The following is a 24,039-nucleotide window of genomic DNA, read 5'->3' on the forward strand; positions in this document are numbered from 1 at the left end:
GATTTTGTATCCTGCCACATTACTGAATTGCTGTATGAGTTCTAGTAATTTGGGGGTGGAGTCTTTTGGATTTTCCACATAAAGTATCATGTCATCTGTGAAGAGAGAGAGTTTGACTTCTTCTTTGCCAGTTTGAATACATTTTCCTTCTTTTTGTTGTCTGATTGCTGTTGCTAGAACTTCTAGTACTATGTTGAACAATAGTGGTGAGAGTGGGCATCCTTGACATGTTCCTGATCTTAAGCGAAAGGCTCTCATCTTTTCCCCATTGAGGATGACATTCACTGTGGGTTTTTCATAGGTGGATTTTATGAACTTGAGGAATGTTCCCTTTATCCCTATGCTCTGAAGACTTTTAATCAGGAAAGGAAGCTGTATTTTGTCAAATGCTTTTCTGCATCAATTGAGAGGACCATACGGTTCTTCTCTCTCCTCTTATTAATGTGTTCTATTACACTGATTGATTTGCGAATGTTGAACCACCCTTGCATCCTGGGAATAAATCCCACTTGGTCATGGTGGATGATCCTTTTAATGTACTGTTGGATCCTATTAGCTAGGATTTTGTTGAGGATTTTGGAATCCATACTCATCAGGGATATCAGTCTGAAATTCTCCTTTTTGATGGGGTCTTTGCCTAGTTTGGGGATCAAGGTAATGCTGGCCTCATAGAATGAGTCTGGAAGCTTCCCTTCTGTTCTATTTTTTGAAACAGCTTCAGTAGAATAGGTATTGTTTCTTCTTTGAATGCTTGGTAGAATTCCCCAAGGAATCCATCAGGCCCTGGACTCTTGTTTTTTGGGAGGTTTTTGATCACTGCTTCAATCTCGTTACTGGTTATTGGCCTATTCAGGTTGTCAGTTTCTTCCTTTGTCAGTCTTGGGAGTTTATAAGTTTCCTGGAAGGCATCCATTTCTTCCAGGTTGCTTAATTTATTGGCATATAGTTGATAATAATTTCTAATAAGTGTTTCTATTTCCTTGGTGTTAGTCGTGATCTCTCCCCTTTCATTCATAATTTTATTAATTTGGATCCTTTCTCTTATCGATCTTATTAATTCTTTCAAAGAACCAGCTTCTAGTTTCATTGATCTGATCTACTGTGTTTCTGGTTTCTAATTCATTGATCTCTGCTCTAATCTTAATTATTTCTCTTCTAATGCATGGCTTAGGCTTCATTTGTTGCTTTTTCTCCAGTTCTTTAAGGTATAAAGTTAGTTGGTGAATTTGGAATTTTTCTATTTTTTTGAGTGATTCTCAGATGGCTATGTATTTTCCCCTTAGGGACCACCTTTGCAGTATACCATAGGTTTTGGAAAGATGTCTTTTCATTCTCATTGGTTTCCATGAATTGTTTACATTCTTTGATTTCCTGGTTGACCCACACATTCTTGAGCAGAGTGGTCTTTAGCTTCCAGGTGTTTGAATTTCTTCCAAATTTTTTCTTATGATTGAGTTCCAGTTTTAAAGCATTATGGTCTGAGAATATGCAGGGAATAATCTCAATCTTTTGGTATTGGTTGAGACCTGATTTGGACCCAGTATGTGGTCTATTCTGGAGAAAGTTCCATGTGCACTTGAGAAGAATGAGTATTCTGTTGTTTTACTGTGGAATGTTCTGTATATATCTATGAGGTCCATCTGGTCCAGTGTGTCATTCAAAGCTCTTGTTTCTTTGTTGATTTTCTGCTTAGATGATCTTTTTATTGCTGAGAGTGGAGTATTGAGGTTTCCTACAATTAACATATTATTATCAATATGACTCTTTATTTTGGTTAACAGTTGGCTTATGTAGTTGGCTGCTCCCATGTTGGGGGCATAGATATTTACAATTGTTAGATCTTCTTCTTGGATAGACCTTTTAAGAATGATACACTGTCCTTCTGTGTCTCTAACGATAGTCTTTAGCTTAAAATCTAATTTGTTGGGGCGCCTGGGTGGCTCAGTCGTTAAGCGTCTGCCTTCGGCTCAGGTCATGATCTCAGGGTCCTGGGATCGAGCCCCGCGTCAGGCTCCCTGCTCCGTGGGAAGCCTGCTTCTCCCTCTCCCACTCCCCCTGCTTGTGTTCCCTCTCTCGCTGTGTCTCTCTCTCTGTCAAATAAATAAATAAAATCTTTTAAAAAAAATCTAATTTGTTTGATATAAGAATTGCTACCCCCGCTTTCTTTTGAGGTCCGTTGGCATGGAAGATGGATCTACACCCCTTCACTTTCAGTCTGGATGTATCTTTAGGTTAAAAATGAGTCTCTTGTAGACAGCATATGGATGGGTCCTGTCTTTTTATCTAATCTGCAACCCTCTGCCATTTTATGGGAGCCTTTAGGCTGTTCATGTTGAGAGTGATTATTGAAAAAATATGAATTTATCATTATGTTGCCTGTGAAGTCCTTGTTTCTATAGATTGTCTCTGTAAATTTCTGTCCTATATCACTCTTGAGGTCTTCCTCCTTTTATAGAACCCCCCTTAATATTTCTTGCAGGGCTGGCTTAGTGGTCACATATTCTTTCAGTTTCTGCCAGTCTTGGAAGCTCTTTATCTCTCCATCCTTTCTAAATGACAGCCTTGCTAGATAAAGTATTCTTGGCTTCATGTTCTTCTCATTTAGTACCCTGAATATGTCTTGCCAGCCCTTTCTGGCTTGCCAGGTCTTGCAATAGGTCTGACATTATTGTGATGTTCCTCCCTCTGTATGTAAGGAATCTCTTCCCCCTAACTGCCCTTAAGATGGTTTCTTTGGTTCTAAGATTTGTGAGTTTTACTATTACATGCTGGGGCGTTTGTCTGTTCCCCTTGATCTTGGGAGGGGTCCTCTCTGCCTCTAGGACATGAATGTTTGTGTCATTCCCCAGATTAGGGAAGTTCTCAGCTACGATTTGCTCAAATATATCTTCTAGGCCTCTCTCTGTCTCCACCCCCTCAGGGATAATTCTGACATTGGAACGTTTCATGGCGTCACTTATTTCTCTAATTCTGTTTTCGTGGATTTTAAGCTGTTTCTCCCAGACCTCCTCTTTTTCCTTCTTTTCTATCAGTTTTTCTTCAAGATACTAATTCATTCTTCTACCTCGCTTACCCTAGCTGTTAGATTATCTAGATTAGATTGGATCTCACTGATAGCTTTTTAAAATTCTGCCAGATCAGTTCTCATTTCTGCCCTTAGAGACTCTATGTTGTCATTAATTGATTTCTCCATTCTAGCAATCATCTTCATAACTGTTACCCTGAAGTCTATTTCCGACATCTTGCTTATATCTGTATCCATTTGTAAATCTGTGGCAGAAGTCAGTCTCTGAGTCTTTCCTATTTTGGGGGTTCCTCCTCTTAGTCATTCTGTTGAAGGGTGGTTGAGGGAATGTACAGAGTCCGAATTATTGACCACAACCCAAGCAAGATGCACCTATTTTTTAGGGACCTTAGAATTGTCGGCCTCTTGTTCTCCCAGCCTGTCTTCTCGGGGAAGGGCCTGCTGCGCTGTTACTCAGGCAACCCTCTTTAGACAGAGTTGTCCTGCCCCCTGGGGGTTGGGATGGGCTCAGTGAAAACCGGTTTTTTGGGGCTTTTGTTCTCTGGCAGCTTTCCCTGGTGGCTTTCTGCATTTCTTCTGAGTCAAAGCAGAAGAGATGGTTTCCAACCCTCTGCCTCAGAACAGATATATCACAGTCTGTTCTTCAGTGAGCTCTCCAGGCCACACTCTCTGTTTCTGTCTGTGCTGCTATAAACTGCAATGTCCTCGGTTGTGCACCCCTTAGCTGCACTCCCAGCCCTCGCTTCCAGGTCCAGGCATGTCTCTGCCCTTTGTGCTTCTAAAACCACCAACCGCCCCCAGTTCACACGTGTGTCCCCGCACCTCCAGGTTTCAGTCCGGTGGGCTGCCCTAAAGTCCGTTCCCTGCCACTACCGGTCTGCGAGTCTGTGCCCGGTCCCCAGCGCAGGAGACTTTTGTGCTCCAGTGGTGCAGGATCCCAAAGTCTCCCTCCCAAAATCACAGCTCCCTGCTTCATACCTCGAAACCAACCACCATAGAGATCCAGATATATCTTCTTACAACTCAGGCTGATTTCTTGGGTGTTCAGAGTGGTCTGGTAGATATCCAGCTCAGTTCAAGGGACTGGTTGGAATAGGGTCCCCTACTTCTCCACCATCCTTTAGGGGAGATTTGAGTTCTATTTTACAAATTTGGGAGAGGTAGTTAGGGACAGGGAGTGGGGAAATATGTAAGGCAGGGTCTTTTACAAAACCTATAAGGCCAGAGTCATGAGGTTCACCAGGGAGCAGAATGGAGTGGCGTGGAGACCTCAGGGGTTGATCTTGGAAAGGGATCTGGTAGCTTCTTTCTGCAGGAGAGAAAAGTTGGAGGGGAGATCTGCAGTGAGGCCATAGAGGTGAAGACTGGGTGGTGGATTAGAGGAGGACTAAAGAAGTTAATTCAGTGCCATTGGAGGATGGATTGACCTGGGGCAGGAAGTCAAGGGAGGCAAAGAATGGAGTCAAGGAGAACTTTGATTTTAGCTCAGTATACTGAGTGATGAAACCACCAACTCAGATAGGAAATATCAAAGGAGAACTGGGTTTTTAGGATTGTTGAAGAGTTTATTTTGGAGACTATTGAGTTTTTGGTGCTTATGAGGCATGAGGTAGGGATGTCTAGGTGGAAATCTGGTTTAAAACTACAGGAGTGGATGATTTCATCGAAGAAGAAGAAGATACAAAATGAGTCTGCATGAGTGTGCAGAGCGGGGCATGAGTGTGCATGGTGGGGCATGAGTGTGTATGATGAGGCTGAGGTAGTGAAGACCACAGACAAATAAAAAGTATGGCTCTGTGGGAGCAGAGGAGGAGAGAAGATAAGAAGTGTGGGCAGATGTTTCAGAAATAGAAGAAGCAAACCAAATGTGAACTCACCCCATGACAGACTTCTGAGTGGTTATTTTTATTCCAATTATTGAATGCCAATAGCAACTATTTTTCATGATATATTAGAAAGAAAATTTGCTGAAATTGCTTTCCCATCTTGTGAATGGTGTTTTGGGTAACAAGTCTTTATATATTAATTTTCCAAGAGAAATTTGATAGTGAAGAAGAAACCAAAGTAACTCAAATCTGTGAACTTCTAAAAGTGCACTCTTAGAAAAATAACTGAATGCAGTCTTACTAACTTCCAACTCTGTACTTTTTTCCCCATGATCAGAAGTATTCAGCGGCATCTGGGTGGCTCAGATGGTTGGCTCAGGTCATGATCCCAGGGTCCTGGGATTGGGTCCCATGTCGGGCTCCCTGCTCATTGGGGAGCCTGCTTCTTCTTCTCCCTCTACTGCCCGCCCCCCGCCTGTGCTCTCTCACTTTCTCTGTCAAATAAATAAATAAAATCTTTTAAAAAAAAGTATTTAGAGACTATTTTAAAGAAAGAAACAAATACAACAGATGGAGACGGGGGTGGGGGGGGAGGCTTTATCTTTCTAAGGAACAAATTCTTTCAAGGAGATGTAGCTTTTTTTTTTTTTTAATTCCTTTCAAGATAAGGCATTTGCTCTTTAAAGAGTAGTCTCTTTTATGCCTGTGGTTCTTTTGGCTCTGGGTTGAGAGGATATTTTGTGGAAGAGAATGCTGTTTGATAGTTCCATCTTGGAGCAAAGAGAAGACTGTTACATCACCTTCTCCCTTTGCTAATTTTTAGAGAGTAACACATAAATCCTAAGTGCACTTTCATTTCTAAGGGTCCCATTTGCATCAACTGTTCACTCCGGAAGGCTTCTTTCATATACATCCTTGGCAGATCCAGCATCTCAGGTCTCCCTGTCTCTTTTTGACTCCGTCCCATTTTTGTTGGAATCTTTCTAATTAGTGATTCAGTTTTCCAGATATTTCACAACATTTTCCATCCATATTTTTTTTTCCTTTTTGCCCCATATTACACACATAGAATGGAGAATGGGTAGTTCTCCCATCTTCTTACCCTTGCCCATATAAGATTATTTTAATTCGGTCTTCTTTTTCTCATTGGCTGCAGTCAGAAGATACTCCCAGGGCTGAATTTCAGAGTTATTTAGTGGTATGTTTAAAGAGGAGTGCTAAGATCAACTTCTACGTGTCTGTTGGGAATGGCATAACCAGACGATGAATTGAAATCACTGCTTCCAGAGGGATTAAAGAAATATTCTTTCAACTGCAAAATTTTGCATAATTGTTTTATCTGTTGGTATCCTGGATTTTTCGGTTGACAGCAATCAACTTGGACTTGTAACTTGAGTTAAGAATATGCCCTTTGTTCAGGCAATTTCCAGTGTAGTGATTGGAGAGAGAGAGACTTCAGATCAAATTTTGCTTGAACTTAATTTGAATTCCTTAGGATTCAATTTTCCTATCTTCAGAATACGATGCTAATACCTGCATTGAGTGAGTTCCTGGATGCTGAGGAGCTGGCACCCGTCACCTCCATGAAAGCTCGCCGCTTACACCCTCAGCTTCATTGGCATCACCATGACTGTTCTCTACAGCCATTTCAAAGACTTCCCTCAGGGTTTTTGGTCTATGAGTGGCCTTCCCAGCACCTCACTTCTGTACTGAAACTGTTTTGATATAAGGAATTTGTTTATCTGTTTGTTTTAGAAGTGGCTGGAGGTTTATAGGGAGGGAGTCCAGTAACTTAAGAGTCTGTCCGCATTTGATATAATAGGTACCTTTTTTCCTCTGGATTTAGACTAGATATACCATTTACCTATTGCTGTTTAAGAAACTACCCCAAACTTAACAGCTTAAGACAACCAACACTTCTTATCTTAAAATTACTGTGGGTCAGGGATTCAAGACCATCTTATCTGAGTGTCTCTGGCTCGTGGTCTGTCAGTGTCAGCCGGGGCTACATCATCAGAAGGTTCAACTAGGGATGAAGACTCTGTGCATCCAAGCTCCCTCATGTGGTTGTGGGCAAGATGCCTCAGCTCCTTGTGGGCTGTTGGCGATCTGCTGGGGAGGAACCTTGGTGGCTCACCACATGGACCTCTCCTTAGGGCTGCTTAGGTGTCCTCACAGCATGGCGGCTGTCTTTCCCCAGAGCAGTGATCCAAAGGAAAGCCAGCAAGAAGCCACAACACCTTTTACAACCCGATCTCAGAAGTCTCACACCATGATTTCTGCCACATTCTATTCGATCAAGTCCCTTGGATTTAGGCACCACCCCTTCTTCCCCTCCCCCTCCTCCTTTTTGCCTCCATTCCTCTGCTCTCCTTCCTTTTCCTCTCTCCTCTGCCCTTGCTGTACCTCACTTTCCTATTTTAGCAAACAGAGGTCACCTTTTGCCTGCTTGGGTTATCATGAAACTAGAGTGAGATGAACAGGATGAACAGGTGGCTTTGGAGGAGAGTTTAAGCATACCGTGTAACAGCACCATGTGCCCTGACCTCGGACAAAGGTGGTGTGTCTGTTGAGTTTCTGTTCTTGCATCTGAGGGAGCTGGTCCATCCCAGAGGCAGTTTAGTCAAAGCACAGGGTCCTCAGGTGGGTGCTCTCTGACCAGGAATCTACTCAGGATCGGCCCTCCCTTCTCCTGGGGAAGCATTACCAGGCATCACGTCAGAAACAGCAGAGTGGGTTTGTGTGCTCCTTCTCAGATTGCAGGGGCAGGTCCGGAAGTTCTCCTTCAGATCCTTTGGTTTACTGGCTATTTACTCATAAGGAAAGCAGTATTTGGACAAATTTCCTCATTAGATGCCTACCCACCTCCCTCCCGCAGGCCCCCCCAGGCCCCATATTTCTGGTGCAGAAGTCTGAGGATCTTCGGAAGCAAAAGAACTTTGGGACTTGAGGGCTGCTGTTTACTTTTATATCTGGATTCTTTTTCTCCAGTAACTGTGATCCACTATGATTATCTCTAAGTTAATCCAGGGGCCCCAACGAGGCCGGGAGTCAGTGTGCTTAGCAGGGTCCTGCCTGTTCTCTTTCTCAGGCTCACTCCATCATCCACACCCCAGTGCATTCCTCTATCCCACATGCTTCACACTGGACCTATCTCCCTTGGCCTCACCCATTACCTTTAGGAAGGTGGTTTTAAATGCTGGTCACTGAACATGTCCCCACACAAGTTTTTGACTCTCAGACGTTACACGCGTGGAAGAAAGAGAAGTGCAGTATGTTCTTGCTTCAACCCTGCAGATAATCCATCACATTCCAGCTCTGGGGAGGGTCTCTATCCAGAAAGCTGGAGGTGAAGGATGCCAAGAATTCTTGAACTGCATGTTCTCCCCATTTGTGATCATCCCTTGCATTCTAGTCATTGCATTTATGGGTTAGAGAATCATCTCCTAGCTCAAGATTTTAAGAGAAGCTTCAGGTTGGGGGTTATAGGAGTTTGGAAACACTGTTTTTTGTTACCTTAGTTTTAAAAGCCACACTCCCTCTTGTAATGAGTTCTTAGTTTATTGACCACTCTCTGAAGCTAAAAGATGCACATCACTTTGTACAGAAGGACAGGAGTTTGCCCAGTTAAGCCTATCTTGGTTTCAGTATTCACTGAGGATGCACAATGGAATTTGCCATAATTTACAGGGAACTCCCACAGTACATGGGTCTTCTGGTGTGCTGGGTCTAGCTGACTGACAGCCTCTGGTGACCTCTTCATTCGTCCTGTGCTACATGTCCTTGAGCTGGAAATCTGTGCCCCCGATTTAATCACAAATCAGCCAGCTATGGGGTCGATATCAAGCCTCTGCCCAGTAAACAATGTGCAAATGAAGAAAGTAAAATAAACAGGATATGCAAATTAACTTTCTAAGTAAGTGAAAGACTTTGCCTCCAGGTCTCCTGATTAACTACTTTTCCTCCACTGATGTTTTTTAGGATGCACAGTGATTTGAAAAATATCATGGTCACAGCCCTTGTCTCAATGCTTGCTTTTTTCTTTCTTTCTTTCTTTTTTTGTCTTGTCTGTTTCAGATATACCAACACTCCTACACTGGATATTATGTCCTGAGCAAAATTCCTCATGGGTAAGATTATTCTTTCATTTTCTTTTAATGAGAAATACTCAGAACAAAGAAAGGGTAGAACCCTGAGTAGTTGCTTAATTCATAGAATTAAGGGCAGGAAATGGGGCAGCTTGATTCTGACCGTGAAGTCCCCTGTTGCTGTAGGGCCTCCCTGGCTCCTCCCTGGCTAACTGTATCCAGCTTCTAGGGGGTCCCATGAATCTGGTTACTTGCCCATTTGTGAAGCCCCCCATCCTAGAACAAAGCCACTTATCTCCTGTTCCGGTTGCCGAGGTTTCCCCTTGAGGTCCTGCAGGGCAGGACTATCTCCCCACCCCCCTGCCCTGTAATCAGCTGTGGCCCTCCCGGGTACAGGGGTGGGGAGTGGGGGGGGTAGCCCCAGGACTCCCACAGTGTTCTGGTTATCTCCATAATAGAGTGGCACCGCTAAGCTCATCCGGTCTCTCAAAAATGCATGATTTGGGGCCCAAACCTGTGTGGGGGAAGGACAGACATGAGAGCATGCATGATTCTATAAGGCTTTCGGTGTTGGGTAGCTATACTCACACACAGCACAGGGGTGCGTTATCAGGAGCTCAACTCTGGAGTCCAGAGGCAGCAAAAGACTGGTTAAAGTTTGCTGAAGCCATTTGTTGAGTCAGACACGTGGAGAAGGGCTGCTGAACGAGGAATGAGAGGCAGGGATGGCTTTCTGTTTCTCTCCCATCCTCCCCCGTCCCCTCCGCCTCTCCCCTCCCCCACCCCCAGCCTTCTTGTTCCATTCCTCCTTCCTCGTCCCCTCCTCCACCCCTCTGGGGCTTCTTTCCCAATCCTTTGGAAAGGGCAGGGGCTCTGGAAATGCTATGGCTGGTGTTGTATGGATTGTCTATGAATAGTTGAGGGAGGCATCCTCATTTTCCTGAATTTAAACAAGCAGCAGGAATTGCTGAAAAGTATTGTTTAATAGGAGAGCATGAACCAGCAACATGGATGTTTACAACTGTGTCCATCTGCTTTCTACTAAGTTTAAGTAGAACATGGGCATCTCTTTGGAAAACAAACGTGGAGAAAATAATTTCATTTGGCCTTCAGACAAAGGAGAGATGTATGTAGATATGCAGCAACATGAGATTAACAGTTTCTGTGAGATGAGTAGACAAATCAAGGTCAAAGAAACTTAAGATGAGCCGCTGTGGTAAAAACGAAGTATCCATAGGAATTTTTCATTTAAAGCATATTTTAAATATAAACTCAGATGTTTTCCACTAAGGAGGAATTATTCTCTTATTTTTTCAAGCAGATCTGCATCTTCAAAGCTCACGGCAGGCAGGAGTATGATTAAGCCTTGAGATTTATGTGCCCATTGTAGGACAATGGAATGTATTATAGGTGACAGATATTTTTGTTCCATCTTCTATATATTTGTAAAACTCAGAGCTGTAAAAGCATCTGATGCTCAATACATTGTGTTAATACTTCACTGCATCAGTCAGAGTTTAGAAAAAGTAGATTTGGACAACCTGACCTAAGCCAGCTGCAAACCAGAGGACAAGATGGTCTGTGTTCACGACTTGTTCTCAGTGTTGATGATGATGATGATGATCCCCCCATAGAGAATGTCAACATATAACGGGCTGCCTTCGGTTTTTTTTAAATCATCACAGTAATAATAATTGCCATCATTTATAAATTGACTTTCATGCACCTACACCCCAGCAGAGTAGCCTGCAAGAAAAGCATCCCTACCCGCATTTACAGTGAGAGCTGTAAGGCATAGCTGCCCCGCATCTCCTAGCTCACGTACAGCCTGGCTGACTCCGAACCCCGTGCTCTCAAGACAACCCCTTGAGTTACGTTAGAGCTGTAAAGATCAGACTTAGTGGTGCTAAAATATTTCTTTTCTGAGGACTATTATACGACTGAAAGATGTAGCAGATGACTCGTTACGTTTACTGGTAAAGAACCCTGGGTGGACGAGAAGGTCTGTGGCCGTCCCAACACCCTGTGCACCGACGTAGCATCTCCAAAGCTGGCAGTGCTTGACCACCCACCTCTCCCTCTTTGTTACGATCGTTTATGGAAAATGAATCAATTCATTTCATGTATTGTCAACATCTAATCTGTATTAATGAGACCATGGTTGAGGCTTCAGGCCTCAGGTTTCTGCAGCTTCAGTGACAACTCCAGCAGTCACCTGAGCAGGCGCTCCACCGGATGACAGGAGAAGGACGCAGCCCACATTCTAAGGCTTGTGTCCACGTAGATTTGGGGTAGAGAGGAAAGCGCAACTGTGTTTTTAAAACAAAAATAAGTCTGTGTTAAGTTATCGGGATTTACATTACTTATCATACCAAAAACGAAGAGCTTTCCTTGGTGCTTCTGAAGACACACATCTGTACATTTCTCCCAATTTCTCACTTCTCTTTCCTCACTTGTCCCCTAAAGACTTCACTGTAAGCCCCAGGCTGTTCGAGCTACAGGATGGGATTAGTTGTCATTTATAACTTGAATGTTGTGTTGGCTTCAGGCTTTCCAACCCATCACGGAGAAGGGTTGAATTAATTTTTCAGTGCCGTCTGAATCTGGTTTCCTTCCTTTTTGCCAGTGGCAGAAGAATTCAAGGAAGGGTATACCCTTTCTACGGTGTGGTTCACGAGCCAGGAGAGGCCCTCCCTGTCCCGTGCTCTCACTTCCTCCTTCAGAGTTTGGACCTCTGTCTGAGGTGGGAGCCAAGCCCCGTCCTTCTGCACACACTGGCTAGGGTTGTAATGAGAATCCCAAGGCAGCAGGGTTTTCATCTATGCAAAGATCTAAAACCGAAGGGAAATTTGTTTGACTTCCACATACTAAATGTTCAAAAAGTGTATTCTTAAAAGACATGTATCTTTTACACAAATCTGTTTGCTAAGGCAGATTTAAAGCTAGTCATTCTTAACATAAAATGTTTCACTAAGTTTTTATATCAGAAAATCAGCAAAATAAAACCATCTTCTTTAATAGAGATTATAGCCAGCTAAACATTTTCTATTAAGGACGCATCATATGAGTGTTTTCATGAAGTATTTTTGTAGACTTAGCTGCTTCTTGACATTTTCCTGACATAACTTTTTTCTGGAATGAATTTTTTCTTTGGCTTGAGTGCTTTTTTAAAAATATATATATTTCTGTATGATTATAATTTCTCATATTTATTAGGATCGTCCTGAAGATCATATGGACTGGTGAAAATGATTCCTCTTATAACATAAATCTATTTTAAGGAAAATCTGGCATATCTCTTAATTGGGAGGCATTGGCAATGTGGGGTTTAGCAAACAAAGTAATAACAAATTAAATATTATTAGACTTTACTTCCTAGCCAGCTGAAATCCTTTCTGTTACAGGGAGGGGAATGATACAACCCCTATAACAATAAAATTCTCAAAGCTAAGGCTTGTTCCATGACACTTGGGTAATTATAATGCCCATGTGATGGATGTTTTAATGTCTGTCTTAAAAGAAATGTCTGTAGCCTCAACTATCTATAATTCTCAGTGCTCAGTGCATTCTTTTTTATATCATCTCAATTAGACCTACCACAATTAATATTTAAGACATTCTTGTTTTGCCTCCAGTGGAAGCAAACAAGACAATATAAGTCAATGAGTATTTATTGAAATGCTCCATTGAGTAACAAAAGCATGGTTGCCATCCTTAAGAAGTTCAAAATCCTGTTGAAAAGAAAAGACACAAACTCTGTAACATCATAAAATCAAGTGGCCCAAGTGACTATTTTATTTTATTTATTTTATTTTTATTTTTATTTTTTAAAGATTTTATTTATTTATTTGACAGAGACAGCGAGAGCAGGAACTCAAGCAGGGGGAGTGGGAGAGGGAGAAGTAGGCTTCCCGCTGAGCAGGGAGCCCGATGTGGGACTCGATCCCAGGACTCTGGGATCATGACCTGAGCCGAAGGCAGACGCTTAACGACTGAGCCACCCAGGCGCCCCCAAGTGACTATTTTAAACACTGAACTCAGAAGAGAAAGCTGTGGGCATCAGGTCTCATAAAGGAAGTCTGGCTGCAGCTGAGTCTCAAGAGCTGAACAAGTTATTTTTAATAGATGGAGACATAGAGCAGATATTCCAGGTTGGGAAGGTCATTAAACAGACTTGACCTTTGCAATGAGCCAGCATCTTCTGGAATTAGTAGAGTTCTAGGCCAGGCCACAGCAGGGGTGCTCCCATGGGGCTCTGCGTGGGTAGAGATGGGGTTGGGTGGGTTTTAGGATAGGCCTGCAGTGCAGGGAACCTAAACGCTGCCTCGTGTGGTGAGTCTTTACAGTAAGAACACAGGGATCCTTTAGAGCAGTTGTGTTGAAAATGGCAGGCCTGAGTGAGTTTTCACACATATAGAGGAGGGAAGGGAAGTTTGGAGCATGGATTCAATTAGGAGGTCTGGTGGAGAGTAATGAAGGCTTGGAATGTGGCAGAGCCCAGTCCGTGTAGAAACCACACTCAGACTGATGACAGGTAGCTGGTGTTCTCCTGGAAAATGAAGACAGATTTTCAGTGTTAATTCCATGTCCCTCTAATTAAATCTTTGGGGCAGCCTGTGGTCCTGTTGTGAGCTGAGCCTGGTGCATGAGAAGATTCAAAATAGTGAGTTCACGAGGGCAGCAATGAGAATTCTCAGCACGCCTCAGTGCCTCTGTGGCTCACCACATTTCCTCCCTGGCCTTTTTCTCATGGATCTCTGGGGGGCCCTGCCGCTGGCCCTTCCAGGCAGACACACGCTGGCTCTCTCGAGCCAGCTACCTTCACAGCTGCCAGAATATGCATGAATAGGATTGTTAGTATAATGTTCTAATGTGAAGAAATGTAAAATGTAGAAGAAAGTGATGTCCTTAAAATATCGCTTTGCATGTCTCTACCATGGCATCGAGAGGGGAGAATCCCAGTGTTGCTGACTTTCACACATTTTCAGAACCGTGGACGGCTCGGAGGTCTCACTCTAGCTGCTTCTCTCTGTCCTTCCTTCTCCCTTACCCTCCAATCCTCCTTCCCTTTCTCCCTTCCTCCCTCCAGAATACAAACCTTAGCAAGCATTTTCAAGAGAACATGACTTTAAAGTCAAATAGATCTGGAAATAAATTCCCAGGGAGCCCCTTTGCCCGTGTAATCATGGAAGAGTTACTTTGCTTCTCCAGGCCCAATTGCTCCATATATATAATGGAAATAAAATGCCTGACTCATAGGGTTCATGAAAAGGTTATAGGAAATACTGTAGAATAATGAGGTGGTACATTTAAGTGCCTGCTTCAGTGTGTGGAAAGCACTACAGGCCCTATTCATGGAGGAACCGAGATCTTCCATAATATGGCCAAGTCTCTTTAACCCCCCTTCCCTGCATTTGGACACAATAAATTTCACCCTCAATGTCAACTCTGATCAAGTGTAATGGCTTCCTGGAGCTGAGTGTAAAAGTAGTCTAGAGCTCTGTCCGGGCTCTGTGGGAAAGAATGTGGAGATCCGTGCAGCAGCAGGGGGAGGGCGGGGAGATGTGTGCGATGCCCCTGCGTGCCAGCCCCACTCCTGTGCGTGGTCACGTCAGTGGTGTGAGCAAGCGCGGCCCCCAGACAGGGCGTGCTCCTGGGCGCCCACACCCCCACATGTGTGCCAGAGCCTGGCTGCTCTCTGGGTGCCTGGCATCCCCATCCTCTGACCCTTCGCGACCAGCGTCCACAGCCCCTTCTCAAAGAGTCCTCCTCCAATGACCCGACCTCCTGGGTGAGCATCTTCCCATTTCTCACGGCAAATGGCTAGTCCCCTTGTTGAAGTGATGTATATTTTTCTGAATGGGAGTTTAGAAATGTGTTCAGTATGTACTCGTTGCCTGACATATTCCTCTCCCTCATCCCGGGGCCTCAGAGAGATGGGTTTCTCTGGCAGGAGCTTGACCGTGTCTGCACCCCGGGGGGACTGGTGTCCAGGGACAGCGTGACCTTGAAGAAGGGGTGCCCACAGACCTTGCTCTCTCCCCCATGGGGAAGTCTCCTGTGCCAGGGCTGGGTCAGCTGGCAGAAAAGCCATCAGCTACATGCAAAAGGAACTGGTTTCAACTGTACTTTCCCACCAAATCATGCTGCCCACAAACCCATTTGAAAAAGAGGTGACAATATGCACGTGCGGCTTGTTGTTAAACTTCACGTGCTTGTCCCTTGAATCGGTCCCATTCTAGGAGGCATTCCTTGGATGTTGGCTGACAGTTGGAGGAAACTAATTTAGCAGTGTTGACTAGGAAGAAGGTGCATGCCAGGACCATACCCCAAATCAAGGAAATGAGAGTCTCTGAAGGTATGATTTCAGCTGGGACCTGGGGTCCGCTGGGCCTGCCCCTCCTTCACTTGCTGTCGTCACCAAGTGTCCTGGAAACTGAACCCTTCTCTCTCTGGAAACAAGTGACTAAAGCTTCCCCTGAAACATTAATTTCCTTGTCCTCTTGATAGACTCAGAGAGGGAGTGGCTGGTCTCAGATGAACGGTGGTGGCGGCCTTTTATTTAGTGACATTCAGCAAAGGCTCCGCTGCGTGGAAACGGGACAGAGCCTGCTGTTTGTCGCCTGGCTCCCTCCCCAGCCTGGGGCTGGGGGATGCTGCTCCCTGTAGGTGTCCAGGCCTGCCCGCGGGAGCTTGCTGTGGGCTCCACCTAGTGGGATCAGCGGGGAAGCTGCCGGTTCGGATCCCTGCATTTTGCCAGGTCTGAGTCACACAGAGTCAGAGGCATGTCTGTGGACCCCTTTCGGTTGGGCGTGAGAGTCCGTCCCCTGAGGAGCTGGCCACACGCCTGAGGTCAGCCCTCCTCCTGCTCACAGACCTTTCCCTGAAGAGAAGCGCTCTAGTGCACAGGGCAGGTGGCCCTGGATGGCTGAGTCTGCCAGACGTGTGTAGCGCAAGCTGGGCATCCCTCCCTGCTGCAGGAGAGTTGCACGCCCAGCATGTGCCCAAACTGCGCCAGCCACAGGCCAGATGATGAAAAGGCCACGTGTATCCCTTGCTGTCTCCTTTATCTGGTACTGTTCCTGTGTCCCCTCCCTCCCTTGTCTGTGCTCCATCAGTCCCTACAGAGGGTTGGACACGGAGCCCCCATGCACCAGTGGCTTAAGTTGAACTTCACGGCATCCTGGAGCAGGAAGGCGGCCCTGGAGGACAGCAAGAGGGGCACGGGGTGGACGGCGGGGTGGACAGGCTCCTGGGCGGACGGGCGGACGGCAGTCCCATGTACATGATCACCGGCTTGTTGCAGCCTAACTTGCCTGTAATAACTCAGGGCTTTACAGTCCAGGTTTCCAGTAAGTTTTGACTAATGGTATCACAGGAGCAAGTCCACCCCAAGACAGAAAACAATCCGTCACGCCCTCCTCCGCCCCCCGCTGTTGTCCCTGGCGACCAGTGACGGGTCGCCATCCCTGTGGTCTCGCCTGTCCTAGAATGTCTTCTCGATGGAGTCATACTCATGTGGTCCGCGTTAGCATAATCGCTTTCCACGGTGCCCCACGTTGTCACCTGTCTGTGCGCCATAAGTTCTGTCGCCAAGAACCGATCTGCTGCGTGGATACATGGTGATTTGTTTACGTGTTCGCTGTTTGACACGTGAGTTGTTTCCAGCTTGGGGCTTTTTTTGATGAAACTGCTGTGAATGTTTGCATACAGAATAACATATGGAGCTGTGTTTTCATTTCTCATGAGTAAACACCTACAAGGAGAATTGCTGGTTCGCACAGTAAATGTATGTTTAACTCGATAAAAAATTGCCGAATTGTTATCCAAAGTGGCTGTACTGTTTACCCCCTCCCCCTTTTAAATTCATTGCCTGTCCTCACTCCATCCCTGCATGTGACTGGCCAGATTTGCCTGCCCCGTTTCCCGTCCCATGTACAGGCACCGAGGGTTAGCCGTGCAGCCTGCTGTGTGTTTCTCGTCCCCACATTTGCTGTCCTCGGAGCATTCTGTGAACGACGGGTCCATCGGGATGTATGTGGTGGGTGCGGTAGGGAATCAGAGAGGGGAGGCAGAGCACAACCCCCTGAAGGGGCTGCTCGTGTGCATAGCCTTCTGGACATACACCTCACAAGCCATTAGGACAGCTTCAGCCCCTTGAGATCCGTCCCTTCTTGGGCAGATTTCTGGGAAGGGATTGTCTTCTGAGCACTGCCTCTCTTAGAGGAGGGACGATGGAAGGCTGAGATCCAAAATTATCCCGGTGACTTGGTCCCATGCTGGGTGTACCTGTTGCCTCCCAGCTTAAAGGCAGGGTGCAGGGCCCTCCACGCCTGGAGAGCCTGGTGTCTGGTCTGCAACCGGGGCTCCCATCCAGCGCTAGCAAAGGCCATAGAGTAACTTCTGTTGGGAGGGCACTGTAGGCTTTTTCAGACTCTCCTATCCATTCTTTTCCTACATCTTGACTGCAACACTGTGAAGAAGACAGGCGGGCAGCACTGGTCCTCCCTGGGAGTGACTGGTGAGCAGTACCACCAACCCAGAGCGTATACATGACTCCTAAGTGTTTCTGGAGCCACTAAGAACACACGGTACAGAGGACCGTGTGCTGGGGTTCTTCCTCACCGGGCAGGCCTGATTCCAGGGCACGGGCCAGAGCCTGATGGCACAACTATCCAGTCCGTTGAGGCTTTCCAGCTCCCCAGGACTCGGCTCAGCCAGCAGACACTCAGGAGCAAGGTCGACGTACTGCCCTGGGCCAAGTGCCCAGACTGAGAAGAAGCCTTGCAAAGCAAATGCTTCTGCCTGTCTGGATGCAAATTCAATTTAACCCTAGCCAGTAGCTCTCTGTTTTCTACATCCAGCAAGACGGATGAAGATGCCCAAACCACAGGGGGAGGGTGGGAGTGCTGGAACCTTTAGAGCGTTCACCTTTTTCATAAACACAGAAGTTGCCACAGCCGGGTCCCAGTTACTAACGTGAAGGGCAAGTTTTCTACATCTCTGAGCCTCTTGACTTGGATTCATCACGTCGTGGCCCTAATGTAAGTCTCCACTGACTCTGTGAGATGCCTGGAGTGGTTTCAGGGCACTGCTCACAAACACGCCCCCCAGGTCCCTGACAGAAACAGCCGACATGGACCGTAAGGTAACATTTCTTAAAAGAGAGAAAAAAATCCAAATCCAGGGCTGATGCGAGCCCTGCATTTAACGATCAGTGATGTCAGAACTAGAGTTTCTCAGCTAGGATGGAGCTGCCTGTGAACGTCCGTCTGGGAGGCCCATGGGCTCAGCAACCCCCCCCCCCCAAGGGCGTGTGTGGCATCACCCCCAGCCCCCGCCCGCCTCCTTCCCACGCAGCCGACCCACGAGGCAGCCCTCAGTGCTCATTCTTCATGCCTCTTCCTGTCCCAGAGCCATAGTAAGTCCCCACTGTTGACCACATGACATCCAGACACCAGCAGCTTCCTGGGCTCCATCCACTTGCCCCTGGCCTGTTTCTTCCAGAATGTTCTTCCCAGGACACGCCCTTGGCTCCAGGGAGGAGCCATGTCCTTCATCACACTTCCTGAGTTCTTGTCATCTGCCTGCTTCTTTCTTTATTCCTCTCTGCGGGTCTTTACAAAGCCCGTCACTTACAGTCCAGCATAGGCCCAAATTTCTTTCTGCTCCCTTATCCTTTCACACTCGAATGAGGGAGCAAGTGAATGAATGTGCATACAAATGCATCGACACACATCAGCGAGCCCTTATCACATGTGGTACTGAGACCTACGGTATCATTACGTATTTTGTACTCACAACGACGATGGGGCAGAGGTCATGTCCCCACTCTAGAGATGAGAAGACTGAGACCCACAGTTGAAGCTCAAGGGCTCACCGCTAGTGGTCGGCCGTGGTCGGCCATGGTTTCAACTCGGTTCTCCCGCTCCAAGCGTAGCGCTGTCTTTGTGACCTCACCTGTGCATTTCAGCCTAAGGGGATTCCAGCCAGGTTGTGGACAGAGTGCCACGTCATTCGTTTCATTTGGGTTCTTCCCTCCTCCTCATGATGAGTGTGATGTAAAGCTCATAGCGAGGACTGCATTGAGGAGCTGTAAGATTGGGGATGACCCAGCGACCAGCACTATTTGATAAAGCCAAGGTGGTGACTTTGCCCAGTGCCACTGCCCAGAGGTGTGTCTGCGCGTCCTGTCTGTGAACAGTGATATGATGAAACACTGCTGCAGTTTATGTTCTGTGTACATCAGTCACAGAATCATAGTTAACATTGGTGCTGTTTTCCTGCTTGGTAGGACAAATGGAAGATATCTGAAGCAAATAAGTGACCCTTATCAAAATAAAATTATGCATCATTACATACTGCATACAAGCCTTCTAAGAGGCCAGACGGGAAAATAGGTAAGGGACCCTGGTGTCACTGTGGTCTCAGCCCACAGCTCCAGGCTAGCCCTGCTCCAGTCCTCGTGTGTGGCCCCAGCTTGTCAAACCAAAAAGCCTGTCAACTGTAAGATAGCTGGGGCCAGCCTGGCGGGGGGGCTCTTGGTGGTTTGGAAGACGTGAAGTGCCATTTCTTGGTAGAAAGTTGCCCCTGAGGGTCTCTGTCCCGTGAGAAAGTGCAGAGCTGTTCACCTTGGTGGAGGTGATCTTGCTGAACCTTGGCTGAAGGTCACGGAGCTGGGTTCCCCTGCTGACCTGCCTCCTGTGTAACTGACCTCCTTCTCCTTGTTCCTAAAATACGGCTAGGGGCAACTGCTCAAGAGGGTTGTCAGAACCATCCTAGGACTGCAGAAAGAGAGGTTACACAAATACATTTGCATTAAAATTTATTTACATGTGTTGAACAAACATGAGGTTAAAAGTAACCGTCTTCCATTGCCCCCCAAGAACCCCAGGGAAAAGGGAGAAAGGTTGTCCTTACTGAAATCCAGTGGCCCTGACTGCCATTGTCCCTGTGGGCACGGGTCAGGTTTTCATCTGCCATCCCGTGGCCAGAGACCCTGACCGTGCCCACGACTCGTCATGATGATTTTGCAGGAAATAGGAATCTGGCCAGTTGTACTGAGCCCTTCTGAAGACAGTCGGGTGAATAGAAGGGTCAGTACACAGACAGAGAAGCCAGAGAGGCAAAAAGACAGACAATGTCCACCACGCTTGCCAGAGGAAAAAGCTGTCCTCACCATATGGGGCCACTTCACACTGTCTGCCTGTTCTGTCCAGCTCAGCAAGTACTTTCTGATTACAATGTCACCCAACCGATTCATTAACATGAGCGCTGAGGCCAACTGGCCTGTTTTATTTCTCATAAAAAATTAATGAATTAGGGGCGCCTGGGTGGCTCAGTCGTTAAGCGTCTGCCTTCGGCTCAGGTCATGATCCCAGGGTCCTGGGATCGAGCCCCACGTCGGGCTCCCTGCTCAGCGGGAAGCCTGCTTCTCCCTCTCCCTCTGCCCCTGTTTGTGTTCCTTCTCTCACTGTCTCTTTCTCTGTCAAATAAATAAATAAAATCTTTTAAAAAATTAACAAATTAGGGGCGCCTGGGTGGTGCAGTCAGTTGAGCATCTGGCCCTTGATTTCGGCTCAGGTCGTGATCTCAGGGTCATGGGATCGAGTCCTGCATTGGGCTCCGTGCTCAGCGTGGAGTCTGCTTGAGTTTCTCTCTCCCTCTTCCTCCGCCCCTACCCCCTGTGTGCCTTCTCTCTGAAATAGATAAATCAATCTTTTTAAAAAATTAACAAATTACCTTTCTCAGTTACATCGATGGTTATGAATTTGGATAAGGTGCAGCTCGTTCTAAGAGATCGATAGGAATCCCCACGCCAAACACATCAGGCGTCTAAGGGTGCAGGCTGATGGCTGGGCCTCACTCATAGCAGCTTCTTCAAGAAGAGAGAAGGCAGCCAGCCTCCCTGGAGGATATTACAACACCACCTTTGCCATGTCTGATTCCCTTCACCGGTTGGCTTAGCTCGGTTTATCTCAGCCGTCTTCATAAAACACATGGAGCGGTTTGGGAGCAGAGATGCGAAAGGGTGTTACATCCTATTATTTCCTTATTAATCCAGTAATATGGGTGCATTACAGAAAGGCCATAAAAATGTATGTAACCAGGGGCGCCTGGGTGGCTCAGTTGTTAAGCGTCTGCCTTCGGCTCAGGTCAGGATCCCAGGGTCCTGGGATCGAGCCCCACATCGGGCTCCCTGCTCAGCGGGAAGCCTGCTTCTCCCTCTCCCACTCCCCCTGCTTGTGTTCCCTCTCCCCCTGCTTGTGTTCCCTCTCTCACTGTGTCTCTCTCTGTCAAATAAATAAATAAAATCTTTAAAAAAAAATTTTTAAAAAATGTATGTAACCAAAGTCAACTAAAAAGTATAAAAGCCAGATGTCCTTAAAAGGGAACCACTGGTTCTCAGCCCCAGTGATAAGCAGTGCATGCAGGGTGATGATGATGGTGTTGGTGCTATGGGTATGTATGATGCCCAGCTTCTACCTCCTCATCCTCAGCGGTCCATGGATGCCAGACAGTGTGGCTTTTAGTCACAGGAAATGTTTATTTCCAGAGTTTAGGTGCCTTCTGCCATCGCCAGCTCCTTGTTTACAACAAGATGCCCATTTCATCAACAACACAGCGCTAATCCAGGTCATGTGGCTCTTGGGCACCCACTGCTATCTTTGGCATGATTTTGGACCCAGAGAGAGAAAGGTCTTCTGTGAAAGCAATCTCATTATTATTTTGAGTTCCCGGATGCACTTATCATCTTCATGTGGACAAAACAATAATTGACTGTGGTTACATCAAATTGTCTCTTACTGATTTTCTACCAACATAATCCTGGCCACTAAATAGCATTAGGATGGAAGAGATACTGTTTGCCACAGAGCAGAACACTCACTCTTAGGTAAAAAATGGTTTTCCCGTCGGTCCACGGAGTAGAGTGATGAGTGTGTGTATGTGTGCATGCGTGTGTGTTTATGTGGGGGGAGGAGGAAAATCCTTCTAAAAGGAAAAATTCCTAATTTAAATCTAGCACTTTCAACCCCACCCCTGTCCCCAGTTAAAGCCAACCTGAACTAATTTCAAATCATACATTTGTCATGAGAAGCGAGAGCTGTGGAAAGGCCATTGCTGCCCATACAGTAGGCTCTAAGAGTGAAATGATACATAAAATATTTTCATAAAGAAAAAAAGTGGCAAAAAATGTTCTTTTCCAGGGGCACCTAGGTGACTTAGTTGGTGAAGCATCCGACTCGTGGTTTCAGCTCAGGTCATGATCTCAGGTGCCGGGGGATCGAGGCCCGAATCGGGCTCCGCACTCAGCGTGAAATCTACTTGGGATTCTCCCTCTCCCGCTACCCCTCGCCCTGCTCACACGTGCTCTTCCCCTCTAAAATAAATAAATCTTTTTAAAAGATGTTCTTTTCCATCCAATGTAAGGGATTCCTCACTAAATGAAATCAGATAGAGATGCTGGGACAGATGCTCCAGGGGGCCTTGTCAACAGGATCTGCTCAGGAAGTTTGTAGGCTCTAACCGATTCCTGCAGGTCTATGACAATGACCTGAAATTAAAGACAGGGATTTTAGATTAGGGAGATCCTGAGGATTCTTTTTTTTTTTTTTTTTTTTTTTTAAGATTTTACTTATTTATTTGAGAGAATGAATGAGAGAGAGAGAGCATGAGGTGGGGAGGGTCAGAGGGAGAAGCAGGTTTCCTGCTGAGCAGGGAGCCTGATGCGGGACTTGGTCTCGGGACTCCAGGATCATGACCTGAGTCGAAGGCAGATGCTTTACCAACTGAGCCCCCCAGACGCCCAATGCTGAGGATTCTTGATGTGAAGATTTGTCCAGATTTTCAAGGTGTTTTTCTTTTTGTCTACCAACAGGTTGAATTATGTTTTCAAAAAGTCATTTCTGGACCTCAGAAATTTTATTCAGTCATAACCAAAAAATTCCTATCACCTTATATAGAGATTTCTATGTCAGACACTGTTGTGAGCGCTTGCATATATCCCTTCTGGACAGCTGACAATATGCCTATGACGTAAAGACTGTCCTAGCCCCCTTTACATGTGAAAAACCCAGGTGTGGGGAAGGAAGGGTGTCCAGCTGGTCATCAGAGCTTAGCAGTGTGGTCATGGGGTTGACACGCTGCTGCCGTCTGCAGGTGAGTGGCCGCCATCCCCAGCACTCCCGGGACGACGTGGCCTCCAAGATCACCAAGGGAAAGATTTCCATACTAAAGAAGTAAGCTGAGAGTTACAAGAAGAGTGTTAGAGTTGCAAGAAGAGAAAGCAAGTGTCTCAAAGGATCTGGAGTAATAGGACTGAAGTCCAAAGGAATAAAAACAGTGTTCCAGGAGATGGACTGACAAAAGTAACGAGATTTGTAGTGTTGGTAGACTCGGATGCATTGTAATTAACGGGTATCAATATTAATTACAGGAAATGATCAGTAGCTGAGCACAGGTGAGCCATGTTTCTCTCTGTCCTTGTGAGGCTGTGGGCACTTCACTCCCATGTGGTCTTTGTGGAAGAAATATTTCCCATACGAGGCCCACAGATAAATGATAAACAGCTTTGTTGGCAGAGATGTGACTCTGTTGTCATTTTAAATTCCTGCCAGTTTCCAACAGCACTCTGTAATCACTCTTCAGGCTTTTTTTGTGGATTCAAAGGAGGTTTTGCACAATGTAGCAAAGGAAGCAGCAAATCTCTTAGTCTCTGGGAGTCTGATGATCTTGTGTGCACATGGAGACGAACATGCAGAACTCATACCTCCTACTTCCCAAGGGAGGGGGTTAGGAGATTAACAGTGACGAGTTAATTATTTGTCCTTAATCAGGCAATGCACTCACAGCATCCCTGGCGCTATGTATGGATTACAGAAAGAAGGGAGATCTCTCCAATTCTCACGTTTCCTATGCGGTTGGAGAGACCACACATGTGGGCAGACCAGTTTTATCATAGGAGAAGCTTAATGAATTCTGTGAATAAAGATGTGTTCTATTTAAAGTAAGAGTAATAGCAAAGAGCCCAGTCAACACAGGTACAGCCCTGTAGTCTGGGACTGTTCAGACTTTAAGAAGCAGTGCTTTTGGCCACCCA

The 24,039-nt window shown here is 46.2% G+C and overlaps 1 protein-coding gene across 1 annotated transcript in view; it reads left to right on the forward strand.

The window, feature by feature from the left end:
• DPP6 (dipeptidyl peptidase like 6) overlaps nt 1-24,039 on the forward strand; it is a 681,409-nt gene that overhangs the window by 484,036 nt on the left and 173,334 nt on the right. The window contains exon 6 of the mRNA XM_035029860.1: nt 8,929-8,981. Coding sequence (XP_034885751.1) covers nt 8,929-8,981 — 53 coding nt within the window. The remainder of the gene's footprint in view (nt 1-8,928; nt 8,982-24,039) is intronic.

The sequence above is a fragment of the Mirounga leonina genome, unplaced genomic scaffold (assembly GCF_011800145.1).
Source record: "Mirounga leonina isolate KUSES-001 unplaced genomic scaffold, KU_Mleo_1.0 Mir_321, whole genome shotgun sequence".
Taxonomy (NCBI): Eukaryota; Metazoa; Chordata; class Mammalia; order Carnivora; family Phocidae; genus Mirounga; species Mirounga leonina.